Below are 14358 nucleotides of genomic sequence, written 5' to 3'. Positions count from 1 at the left end.
TCTACATGTTAATATTTTCTCATGGACAACATTTATGCACTTTCGACAATATGATTGACAAGTTGTATGCTTTCCTATGGGCACAAATTGCACCCCTTTCATAGCAGATTTTATTCTGTATTGTTGTTAATCGCAGTTTATGGCAAACCTCAGTAAAGATTTTTCGTAAGTCATTTTAATTGATACCGTTAAAAACTTCCATTTGTTTGTATCCGGGTTCTGACGGTCGCGGAATTTCTTACACTGAGAAGACTGAGACTAGCCTACACTAGTGAGTACGTAATGCATGATAAAATCCAACCCCTAAAATAGATCATGATCGAATTTGTACGTTTTTAGAATTATTTATTTATATCTGGGACTATTATATGGTAGTATACTTAACTTACTAACTTAGCACTGGGAACAGTATATCTAACATAATATATGTCTTCCTGCTAAGCCCTATTTGGCACACCTTTTTCGAATTTTGGGTCCTCAATACTCTTCAACTTTGTACTTGTTTGGCTTTACAACTACTTTGATCTGAGCGTCCCTGATGAGTCTTATGTAGACGAAACGCGCGTCTGGCGTATTAGATTATAATCCTGGTACCTTTGATAAATATTTCCACCACTGGGTCGAAGCCACTACTGGTGGACGTTTCATCTCGGGGGGTTTCACCAGCCCAGTATGGTCATTTTGATAAATTTCCTGTCACTAAACTTTATTTTTTTTTAAACTAAGGATTTTCTTATCCCAGGAATAGATTACCTTAGCCGTATTTTGCACAACTTTTTGGAATTTTGAGTCCTCAATGCGCTTCAATATTGTACTTGTTTGGCTTTACAACTATTTTGATCTGAGCGTCAATGAAGATCAAGTCTTATGTAGACAAAACGCGCGTTTGACGTATTAAATTATAATCCTGGTATACCTTTGATAACTATGTACCAGCCCAGACTGTCTGGAAGTAGCATACTGTACCAGGCCGCACTGTCTTAAAAGAGGGACGAAAGATACCAAAGGGACAGTCAAACTCGTAAATCTAAAACAAACTGACAACGCCATGGCTAAAAATTAAAAAGACAAACAGAAAAACAATAGTACACATGACACAACATAGAAAACTAAAGAATAAACAACACGAACCCCACCAAAAACTAGGGGTGATCTCAGGTGCTCCGGAAGGGTAAGCAGATCCTGCTCCACATGCGGCACCCGTCGTGTTGCTTATGTGATTACAAATCCGGTAAATAGTCTAATTCGGTAGGTCAAATTCATCAAAGGGAAGGGGATTGTAGTTACGACGTAAGGAACATATCCGATATCATTTGTGAAACGGTTATTCCATAACGGTCAACCAACTCGTGATGGCGTCCGTAAAATTTACGAAGGGATGATTTCAACTTCACCATTTGGAACTCTTGGTTTAATAGCTTCCTTGTGAGCAGTAACCCTCTATCAAGAAAATCATGATAGGAAATGCAAGCACGGGAATATCGTATCAATTGGGAGATATATACCCCGTATGCAGGTGCTGCTGGAATGTTGCTACTTAGAAATGGAAAGTTCACAATTGGAAAGCTGAAATCATCTCTTTTGTCGTAAAGTTTTGTCTTCAACCGACCCTCATTGTCAATTTCTAGATGTAAGTCAAGATATGAAGCCGACTTAACTCTATCTGTAGTATATTTTATCTCCAATTCGATGGGATAGATGCGATCCACATAGTCACCAAATTTTGAATTGTTTAGTGAAAGAACGTCATCTATATAGCGGAAAGTAGAGTTAAAGGATATTGCTAACTTCTTATCTTTCTTCCTAAGAAGTTCCTGCATGAAGTCAGCCTCATAATAATAAAGAAACAAGTCAGCAAGTAGAGGGGCACAGTTTGTTCCCATTGGGATGCTGAGAGTCTGTTGAAAAACACGTCCTCCGAACGTAACAAATATGTTGTCAATCAAGAAATCAAGCATCTTGATAATATCGGTTTCAGAGATTTTTTTGTTTGAATCAGAATGATTCTTTACAAAGTATGATTCATCCCTCCCTAAGACAAGATACTTGTATCTACGTTGGCCATTCTTTTTTATGAAGCAAAGTAATACCAACTCTTTTAATTTGTCTTTTAGTTTGGAATGTGGAATACTTGTGTAAAGAGTAGAAAAGTCAAATGTTTTAATACTGTTACAAGATGAAAGAGAGTTAGATTGTATGTACTCTAAAAGATCTTTGGAATTTTTAAGTATCCACATCTGATTCACGCCACCTCTAAAATAGGCAGTTTCACAATAACTTTGAAGCCCGTTTTTTATTGCTGATAAAATGGATGTTAATAATTTAGAAAGGGGTTTCGTGGAGCACTTGGAAGACCCAGCAATATACCGTTGTTTGTAAGGACACTTATGTAGTTTAGGTATCCAATACAGTGATGGAAGATCCAGTTCTTCATCTTTGGTTGAGGAACAAAGAACAGACCTATGATTATCCAGGATTTCCTCTTTGGTAAGTGTCGTGAGGGTATATGTTGGGTTTCCAAGTGAATTGTCTATACCTAATTCGTTTATCAAGCAATTAATGTAATGACTTTTACAGATAAAAACGATGTTATTTGGGGCTTTGTCTGCGGGGACAACAACATAGTCATCATGGAGGTCAGATAGGTGTTTAGCAACATTTGGATCTTTGAAGATTGACGTAGCATGGGCATTGATGGACCAATTCAGTTTCTTAATTCTGATTTGTATTAACGACCTCACTGCCTTAATCCATTCGGATAGAGTGTCTACGTCTTGATATAGGACAGAATGTCCCATTAGGAGGACAGGCTGTGTACTAATTATATTTGTGTATATATAATTGTTTTATTGTCCATTGTTACTTTGTATCGACAAAGAGCTAGTGTATATATTTTGGTTCATTGTGCATAGCGTAGATAGTTAAAGTTTTTGGTATTATCGTATTGTTTGTGGACAACTTGGATCCAAGTATTTACTGGAACGTTCGTTTAAGATATAGCCGTTATAATGTCCAACAGAACTAGATATTAAGGAAACAATCGACATGGTTACTTCCGCCTCATCTTTTAGACTTATACCTCGAATTTGACATACACAGTTATTTCGGTTCAACAATCTATATATATGACAAACGAGAAGATTTCATTTTAGAAATGATCAATTACTAGTACCCCCATGTACGTTAGTAGCAGTATGCCAACTTCACCTACATATGGAATATATTCATTTCCCAACTTATTCGGTATCCAAGATCGAAGTGTTGACTACTGGACTGGTGATAACCTCGGGGACGAAACGTTATGGAATAACCGTTTCACAAATGATATCGGATATTTTCCTTACGTCGTAACTACAATCCCCTTCCCTTTCATGAATGTCACCAAGGATGATCCATGTCACCTACCGAATTAGACTATTTACTGGATTTGTTATCAATTTGTTGGGTTCGTGTTGTTTATTCTTTAGTTTTCTATGTTGTGTCATGTGTACTATTGTTTGTCTGTTTGTCTTTTTTTATTTTAGCCATGGCTTTGTCAGTTTGTTTTAGATTTATGAGTTTGACTGTCCCTTTGATATCTTTTGCCCCTCTTTTACAGACATTCAAAAAAAGTTTGGCAATTTAGATGTCCGATTCGGGCATTTTATATATTGAGTAATTTATTTTAGGCATTTTACAAAATGCTTGGAAAAATAGAAAGGCCTGATATTATTTTATTCAATGCATATTAAAAAATTAGCTACTGCAAATATTGAACCTGAGAACAGTTTGACCTTCGACAATAACTGAATTTTAATGCTTGGATATTTTAAGAATCTAAAGATTAAAAATAATTTCTTCAGAGTTTATACTGAAAATTGACAACCCTGAACTCGACAATTCATTAGTCATTTCATATTATATTTCGATGGCTTGAACAATTACACATATATCCTGATTTTTTTGGAAATACATTATTTTTTTATGCGTGAACAAAACAAACAGACATTAGGTAAAAAGGTCAAAATAGTGATAAAGGGTCGGATAAAGCCGTCAACATTGTGTTTTAATCTTTAAATCACTAAAAAAGCAAACAAACAATCAAACATGTAACAAAGAAGCACACAATGGCATATAGTCCAAGTATATTAGCAAAACGTTTTCAAACTTGTGTTGATACTATATATTTCTATATTTTGGCATTGCCCACACGTTTTTTGGACGTCTTTACAATAAATCCTTTGGAAATGTATAATCATAGTTAAGGAGTCCGGATTGATTTATTAAGTGAAACTTATGGCAAGCTGTTTTACTATTTATTCGAATTTTTCAAGATATCTCATATAATATATATTAAAGATATCTTATATAATATATACGATATCTCCTTTAATATATAAGATATCTTATATGAGTTTTAAAGATGTCTTGTATAGTTTATAAGATATCTCATATAGTTTAAAAAAAATAAAGGCAACAGTAGTATACCGCTGTTCAAAACTCATAAATCCATGGACAAAAAACAAAATCGGTGTACCAAACTAAAACTGAGGGAAGCGCATTAAATAAAAGAGGAGAACAACAACAGAACATTAAAATGTAACACACACAGAAACGGACTAAGCATTAGACAAAATCCTATGAGAATAACAAATACAACATCAAAACCAAAGAATTTAGGATAGTTAAGTACCGTGACACGTCTTATAGTAATGTGAATGCACACTCAAAAATAAGAGAAAACAAATGACACAACGGAAAGATATCTTATATAATTTATGAGATATCTTGTAAAGAAAATCATATAAGATATATCATAAAGTATATGCGATATCTTATAAAGTTTATGAGATATCTTTAAGTAAGAATAAATAGCAAAACGGCTTGCCATAGAAATTGTCAGCTTTCAGTAACTGCGAGTACTCTCAGGTCGGAATATTTTGTTAGTATTTTAGTGTGCTTCGTCCTTTTCTGACGAGTCAAATCATGTGCAACATAGTTTTACAACTGTTTTTATGTTGTGCTGGAAGCTGTAATCAAGTGGCTGTCGTTTGATTTCTTTGTAAAAGCAATTTCCTATCTGAAACCACCAACATCAAACTTTACCACAATCATCATAAGAATATCTTATTTAAAATGTGTCGGATTTACTTTTGCGTTTTGGGATATTAGTTTGAAAACTATGATAGATAGAGAAAAAGTATGAAGAAAAAAAAATATCAGGAAGATCCAGAGTGTACGGGTCTCGGGTCAACACGTCACTTTAAAGAAAATAAAACATTTAGAGAAATAAAAAGCATGATAAATATTGATTAGATTATAGTATGGCATTTTTCATATCAGACCCCTTATCAGCCCGAGAGCCGACATGCTCGAGGGATGATTTTGACCATGGACTGATAAGGGGTCTGATATGAAAAATAACATGTTGTGTTCTTTTTATCATATACTTCAACAGAAGACATACAGACAAACACTAGTTTTAAAACTTTGAAAAAATGCGTTTGTTGTTATATTTGTTTTGCATTTTTTAGGATATTCTTATCCCAGGAATATCTTACCTTAGCCCACAGGCACCTGTCTCAAAAAAAAATTCCTATATACCTTAATATAACAATTTATTAAGGTATATAGGATTTTTTTTTGAGACAAGTGCCTGTGCCTTAGCCGTATTTGGCACAACTTTTTGGAATTTTGGATCATCAATGCTCGTCAACTTCGTACTTGTTTGGCTTGATGAATATTTTGATATGAGCGTCCCTGATGAGTATTATGTAGACGAAATAGTCCAGCAGCTAAGTCCAATATTTTGGGACAATTGATCACTTTATGGTAAAAGCATGAAACTTTGCACAGTGTTAGTTATGATGCTTATTAACATTTTTGGATATGAAGCCATAAAAAAAAAATCCACAATGGCCGCCAACAGTCATGAAGCAGAGTCCAAAAATATAGTTTAATTTAACATTTGAAAATAAAAGCACAAAACTTTGCATATTGCTAGTTATGATGATTATTAATCTTTTCTGAATATGGAACAATAACAAAAAAATAAATAATGGCCGCCATTTTCAAAATGGCTACCAACAGTCATAAGACAGAGTCCAAAAATATGCTTATTAATCTTTAATGAATATGGAACAATCAAAATAATTCCATAATGGCCGACAAATTCAAAATGGCCGCCAACAGTCATGAGGCAGAGTCCAAAAAAAATATGGTATAATTGATCATTTGAAAATAAAAGCAAAAAACTTTGCATATTGCTAGTTATGATGCTTATTAATATTTTCTGAATATGGAACAATAAAAAATAATTGCTTAATGGCCGACAAATTCAAAATGGCCGTCAAAAGTCTTATTATCAGAAACTGTATCGTGTATATCTAGAAAGCTATTAATAATCAACAAATATTTGTGCTTTGCAAAACTTTCAGGATTTCAGGTCATCAAATATTAAATTACATACATTTTGTTTGTCTTTTTAACTTTTTCGATTCAAGCGTCACTGATACGTCATTTGTAGACGAAACACGCGTCTGGCATACAGAAGTTATATACAAGGAATATATAAACTAATTTACGATCATATTTCTTACAACATGGCTACTGAAAAGACGTTCAGGGTATCAAGTGTAGAATATGACAAACCAAATAAATTAAATAATATTGATTGGGCAAATTGCATCCTATGCCAAGAAATAATAGATGAAAAACGTATATGCCCATTTGATTCTAAACGTCTCAATGTTGGTTATCAATCTTTAGCTGACAATGTTTAGAAGTTTCATGAATTACGATTGATGCCTGAAGGCATTAATGTGTGCATTGAAAACTTATATTTAGATGAGGGATCTGGAATAGCACAGTCTTTCATTGACCAAAAGGCATGCAACTTAAACTGAACAGGACAAAGTTGGATAGAGCAGAAAAACCAACCTCACATGAGAGAATAGATGATAAAGCAACCACATCTAAAAGAAAACTAGACATATCTTCTCCGTTCAGTCCACCAGTAACCCGTCTGTGTGCTTTTTCTGTAATGAAAATGGTCAAGAAGCCCTTCATGAGTCCTCAACGTTTGGACAGGATACACGTGTGAGAGAATGAGCAGTAAAATTAAATGACACGTTGTTACTTGCAAAGTTAAGTGCTGGTGATCTAATTGCAAAGGAAGCAAAGTTCCACTCTAAATGTTTTGTTTCCTTATATAATCGCGCATGTCAAATTGAAATGAAAAATGATAATGTCGAATCTAAGAAGGAAAGTCAAATCCATGGTATTGCATTTTCAGATTGTCAGATCTATGTAAACTTTATACGGAAAGAATAACATGTCTAGGTGCAGATGTTTCATCTCGAGTTAATAGTACACGACTAAAACACAGAAATGTAATTTCCCTAACTTCGATGCTTAGAAGACTTTGATAATGAGTTTGTCAACATATCAAAAGCAGCTACGTTTGTTCGTAAAGATATTTTCGCATCAAATTCAGAATTTAAAGGAATCTTCCCAAAGGGATATCATGAAGCTTATGTACCCCAGTCATTGCTTACTGTTCAGGACTGTGTTCATTAGACGTTCGCGGTACCGCTATGTATGTATTGTAACGTCATGCTACTTATGACGTTGAGATTTATGTGCAAATGGAGTTTAGAATCAATACAAGTAAAACCAGCTAGTATTTCTTATTTGTGCCTAAAAAGTCTGATTATACCATTCTAAGATATTGGTGCCGTAGGACCAAGATGAGTTCCAAACTACGTTCTATACGTGCAGAACACAGAAGCGTTATTTCCCGACTTTTGAAGAAATTTGAGGACATCCGAGACGACGGAGATGAGCCCGTGAACACTGAAGAGTTAACTAAAATTGTGAACAATCTGTTGAAGAAACAAGATACACTACAAAAACTAAATGAGGATATTCTAGAAAATCTTGATGAAGGAGAAGTAGAAGCCGAGATCGTCGATTCAGATGAGTATGCTTTCACATTAGATGGAAAAATAACGCAAATACAAAAGCTCATTCTTGTCAATACATCCACACTCAGTACAAATGCAAAAGATTTCGTCAGTTATAGCGACCCTTCACATTCCGCCTCTGCTCAGCCCGCTCATGCTCAACCCGCTCATGATCAACCAAGTTATGCTCAACCTGCTCATGATCAACAAAGTTATGCTCAACCCGAGATATACAATAAACAGAATACATGTAATTCAAACTTCCGTGTACCGGAAATTCAGTTTTCACGTACTAACACTAGATTAAATGAGTACAACAAGTTGCCCAAATTGAATCTTCCTACCTTTGATGGTAATATTATGCAGTGGCAGTCATTTTGGGATTCATACGAGACATCCGTTCACGAAAACACTACCCTTGGAAACGTTCAGAAATTTAATTATTTGAAGTCACTACTCCATGATGAGGCATTGAAAACCGTCACAGGGTTCGCGCTTACACATGCAAATTATGAGAAAGCTATTTCTTTACTGCAAGAAAGATATGGACAATCGCATGTAATAAGACAGAAGTATATGCAAGCACTAGTTGATATACCAGCCCCTAAATACACGATATCTAGCATGAAAAACTATTACGATGAAATTGAGATACACATTAGAGGATTGGAGTCATTAGGTCAAAGTGAAGACACATACGGAGCGTTTTTAGTGCCCATTATTATGAACAAACTACCCGGTGAAATCCGCAGAAATCTTGCCAGACAATATAGATCTACAGATTTACAACTGAATGAATTACGCCGTGGAATTTTCGATGAACTTTATATTATGGATGCAGGCAAAACTTCAGAACAGTTAGAACACCCTACAGCTACCGCCGCCTTTCTGACAAATACAAATTATAGTAATCGGAATAGAGGTAACAAGAATACAAACGCAACTAACACTAAACCCAAGCCACTCTGTGCGTACTGTAAGGAGCCACACTCGTCTGTTAATTGCACTAAAGTATCTGATTACAATGGCCGGATGTCAATCGTGAAAAAAGATCGTTTATGCTTTAACTGTCTAGGACACCATAGCTTATCCGCATGTAAATCTACAAGAACTTGCAACAAGTGTCACAAACGTCATCACACCAGCATTTGCAAAGACAATGTTAAAACAAATGAAGACAACAAACCAACAGGGGATATAACCGTAGGCACAATTCAACACAACGCGGAGGAACCAGACACTGTTTTACACTCGCAATCGACAGATCGTGTACTTTTAAAGACAGCAATTAACCCAGTAAGTGCAGGACATGAAATACTTGATGCAAAAATATTGTTTGACGAAGGCGCACAGCGCTCATTTATCACAGAGGAATTAGCCGAGAAATTGAAACTCAAACCTACTGGAACTGAAAGCGTTAACCTATCCGGATTTGGAGACAATGCAAATAGTACTAAAATTCGCCATTTAAGAACAGGATTGGTATATCTCATAACTACAGAGGGTAAACTGCCGATTCGAGTCTTGATCGTTCCAGAGATCGCAGCACCGATGAGAACCTATGTATGCAAGCAGCAAAACTTACATATTTGTCAGGAATCAAATTAGCTCACCCAGTAACAGCAGATGAAAACTTTGAAATTTCTATTCTAATTGGAGCTGATTACTTCTGGTCAATTGTTCAGAATGATATTATCCGAGGCGAAGGACCGACAGCTGTTCAATCAAAAATCGGATACCTGTTGTCTGGAACGCTACATTCACACAACTCTGACACAGATGGATACAAGAGAGCTTCGATGATGAACGTGATGATCGCAACAAAAACCGATTTGTACGACTTGGAGAAATTTTGGAAAATAGAGTCACTGGCTACCGAGAAAATTGACTCCACAAAGTTAGAAGAACAGATGGATATTCTAAAGACTTATGAAGAGAAACAAATTCGTTACCATGACAACAGATATTTTGTAACGTTACCATGGAAAGAGGATCACCCTACGTTACCGACAAATAAAGCCATTGCACAACAAAGGACGGAAAGTGTAGTAAGAAGACTTAGCAAAGAACCCAAACTATTGGAAAAATATGGAGAAATAATGGCTGACCAGGAGAAAAGGGGCTTCATAGAGAAAGTGCATACTACTAATGAGGCCGATGAAAAGAGCAAAGTACACTATATTCCGCATCATGCTGTGAGAAAAGATTCAACTACAACACCAATCAGGGTCGTATTCGACTGCAGTTGTAAAGCAACACCAGAATCGTCTAGTCTTAATGATTGTTTGATGACCACTCCACCCAATTTAAATGACTTAGTCGGCATACTTTTAAGATTTCGTTTACACCAATTTGCCGTTACTACTGATATAGAGAAGGCGTTCTTGAACGTGGGACTAGAGACACAGGATAGAGATGTCACACGTTTCTTTTGGTTCGATACACCAACAGACCCATCAACTCCACTATCAACTTACCGATTTAAGTCTGTATTATTTGGAGCCACTTCATCGCCATTCATACTGAATTCCGTTCTACAAAAACACTTGAGAGAGAACCGTTGTGAATATACTGACACTTTAAAGAACGATTTGTATGTTGATAATATACTGTCGAGTTTTCCTACAGAGAGTGCATTACTGAAATATTTTGATACATCAAGAGACTTATTCACTAGAGCAGGATTTAACTTGCGCTCATGGGCTTCAAATTCTCAACTTTTGCGAGAACGCGCAAATTCACACAACGTATTAGACAAAGATGAACTCATAAAAGTGCTTGGATTGAGATGGAACACTTGTAACGACACACTTACTTTCGCCAAACCGGAATACATCGATATTGAAGATACACGTATGACAAAACGAGAGATTTTAAGACAATCGTCTAAAATCTATGATCCACTCGGACTTATTGGTCCAGTTACTGTGCGTAGTAAGATGCTTATGCAGACTTTGTGGGAGAAAGGATTAAATTGGGATGAACCTCTTACATCTGAAATTACAACAGAATGGAAGTGTGTACTAAAAGATATTAATGAATGTTCACATTTGGAAATTAATAGACCGTATTTCAAAGAAAAATCAGACAATGTAGAATTACATGTGTTTACGGATGCAAGCTTGAAAGCCTATGGAGCATTCGCATATTTAGTCAGTGGAAAAGAAACCGTACTTATCATGTCAAAGAATCGAGTGACACCACTGAAACAGTTAACAATTCCGAAGTTAGAACTCAGTGCAGCTTTGATAGGCGCAAGACTCGTCAGGCATTTGAAATCACACTTGGATGTTACAAGCGTCACATTATGGAGTGACAGTCAGATAACTTTAAGTTGGCTTACTACTGAGAAACAATTACCCGTTTTCGTTAGTAATCGAGTGAAGGAAATTAACGAAATTACGCAAGAATACACATGAAAGTACTGTCCGACAGATTCAAATCCGGCAGATATGCTATCGAGAGGAGTAACTGCAACCAAATTCATAGAATTGGATCTTTGGATGAAAGGACTCGAATGGCTCACTGACAAATCAAAGTGGCCACAGTGGAAGAATAAAGAATCACACATTCTTAGCACTACCATTCAGCAAGGACAATCAACTAGTGAACCGCAACAGAAAATCATATCTTATGAAGGAATAAGTAAAACTATGGATATACAACGCTACAGCTCATACCAAAAACTTTTGCGTATAACTGCATACATGTACCGATTCATAAACAACTGTAGAAATAATGACAAACTAACAGGAAATCTTAGTGTCAATGAAATTCAGACTGCTTCGACTTCATGGATTCGAGATTCGCAACTGCGTAAATACCCAGATGTTATTGAGAGTTTAAACAACAAATCAGAGAAAAATGCGCTAGTGAAGTAACTTAGATTGTACATGGATAAAATGAACATTATACGTTGTGGCGGGAGAATTAACAATGCACCGATTGATGAATCAGCTAAATTTCCAGTACTAATACCGAACAAAGACAGATTTTGTAAATTAATTGTGATGGATGCACACGCAAAGAATTTTCACTCTGGATTAGAAAGTACAGTGACATTTATTCGCCAGTCTTACTGGATTCCGTCGATTCGACAATGTGTTAAATCAATACTCCGTAATTGCGTTACTTACCGTAAAATTACAGGAAGACCCTATCATACACCCGACCCACCACCACTGCCGTCCGACTGCGTAACCGGTGTCAACTTCACAGGAGCATTGAATGTGAGAACAAAAAGCAACAGTATTAGTAAAGCATATATTTGTCTATTCACCTGCGCTAACACTAGAGCTGTGCATTTGGAAATCGTTGAAGACCTTACAGAACAAACATTCATTCTAGCGTTTAGGAGATTCACCAGCCGCAAATCGTTACCAAAAATCATGATGTCTGACAATTGTACAACATATACCGCAGCAGCGAAGGAAATTGAAATGCTTACAAAATCTACTACTATTCAGGAACAACTCAACATATATGGAACTCAGTGGAAATTAATTCCGAAGCGTGCACCATGGTATGGTGGTTGGTGGGAACGATTGATCGGCTTGACCAAGAATTGCATAAAGAAAGTGTTAGGACGAGCACTAGTTACTTTTAGAGTGCTAGAGACAATTGTGATCGAGATAGAGGCTATATTAAATGATCGTCCGTTAACCCACGTATCAACGGACCTTACCGATGATGAACCGCTTACACCGTCTCATCTTCTCTATGGAAGACGGGTTAAAACTTTACCGTATTCAGGAACAATTAATTTTAGCAGTGAGGAGAACGTACAAAACTTAACACATTACACAGCAAATAGACAATCTAGTGTTCAAAAACGCATTATTCACGACTTCTGGAACAGATGGCGACGGGAATATCTCACTTCACTTAGGGAACAACATAGAAACACCGGAAATAACACTCAAATCATTAAAGTGGGCGACATTGTACAGATTCATGATGATACCCCAAGGACAGTGTGGAATATAGCGATTATCGTTAAGTTAGTTTATGGGAGAGATGGACTTTGTAGGTCTGCCATTTTACGCACTAAAAATGGCACGACATCTAGACCAATAAGTAAGCTATATCCACTTGAACTCTTATCAACAGATAGTCCGTGTGATTCCAGTGACAATACTATTACTTCAACTAGAAAAGCAAAAACTGATGCCAAGGAGAAAATCAAAAGTTGGATTCAACCGTTCCGTAAAACATAAAGACTGTTTAAGTGTAAAAAGTTAAAGTTTTATTTCATTTGAGAGACAATAGTTATTTCATTTTAAAGTTTTTTCTTTATTTATTGCTTTAATTTTCATTCGCGGCCCCCAGGATGTTCAGGACTGTGTTCATTAAACGTTCGCGGTACCGCTATGTATGTATTGTAACCTCATGCTACTTATGACGTTGAGATTTATGTGCAAATGGAGTTTAGAATCAATACAAGTAAAACCAGCTAGTATTTCTTATTTGTGCCTAAAAAGTCTGATTATACCATTCTAAGATACTTACTTTGGTCAGTATGATTCAATTTGGACCCAACATTCAGGATCGTTCATATTCTCAGTCGACATTAACAATAGCACATCTTCTGTATAGTTGTACAAAGAAACTATCCAACCGTCACATGAAAGATCATGAACCTCCATTTTGAAAATATTATCTATGCACCCAGGCATTAATGATACATTGTAGGCCTTTGTCGATATCAAATGATCAGTTTCACGGATTTGGTAACTTTCTATCATACAATGATGGTGTATACATACGAATACTGTCAAACTTACACATTTTGACGCGCCAATTTGAATTTGGACGCCATTTTGATGATTTCTGTATTATAAGGTTTAAACAAATAATAATTGACATATCTTAATTGTATTTCCTTAAGTTTGTGACATCTTCTGAACTCATTAAAATTGGAAGACTTCATCAAGTGAATTATGTTATACTAATGTCGGCCATCTTGAATTTGGCGGCCATATTGGATTTTTTTTCGTGGTTCCATATCTGAATTTTGTCTATACCCCTTAATCTTTCACTATGCCAAGTTTCATGCTTTTACCATAAAGTGATCAATTATTCTGATATCCGCTAGACTAAAACGCGCGTCTGGCGTACTAAATTATAATCCTGGTACCTTTGATAACTATTAATGATATATTATCCTGATTTCTAATATTTTGTTTGTATCGAACTTTGTTGTGTTTTACAAAAAGAAACGTACCAGCGAAATATGTTTTCCGGAATTTGCCGAATGACGTTGGAATGTCATCCGATAACGTTACAGCAAAGCATGCGAGAAAAGCAGTTGATATGAAACGGAAGCAGTTGATATAAACCTAAAGCAGTTGATTACACACGGCTAAGGCAATTCTTCAAATTTGATAAATAAATATATGTACGAATAAGTTTCATC

The 14358-nt window shown here is 35.9% G+C and overlaps 2 protein-coding genes across 2 annotated transcripts; both read left to right on the top strand.

Annotated features, from left to right (window-relative positions):
- Nucleotides 1-9745: 9745 nt before the first annotated feature.
- On the top strand, nucleotides 9746-11362 carry LOC134711041 (uncharacterized). Its single transcript, XM_063571470.1, has one exon. The coding sequence runs from the start codon at nucleotides 9746-9748 to the stop codon at nucleotides 11360-11362; it is 1617 nt and encodes a 538-aa protein (XP_063427540.1).
- Nucleotides 11363-11845: 483 nt separating this feature from the next.
- LOC134711040 (uncharacterized) lies at nucleotides 11846-13159 on the top strand. Its single transcript, XM_063571469.1, has one exon. It carries the CDS (start codon nucleotides 11846-11848, stop codon nucleotides 13157-13159), a length of 1314 nt encoding a protein of 437 aa, XP_063427539.1.
- Nucleotides 13160-14358: the final 1199 nt, after the last annotated feature.

The sequence above is a fragment of the Mytilus trossulus genome, chromosome 3, assembly GCF_036588685.1.
Source record: "Mytilus trossulus isolate FHL-02 chromosome 3, PNRI_Mtr1.1.1.hap1, whole genome shotgun sequence".
NCBI lineage: Eukaryota > Metazoa > Mollusca > Bivalvia > Mytilida > Mytilidae > Mytilus > Mytilus trossulus.
The sequence above is the reverse complement of the archived record's forward strand: the minus strand, read 5'-3'. Positions and strand labels throughout refer to the sequence as shown.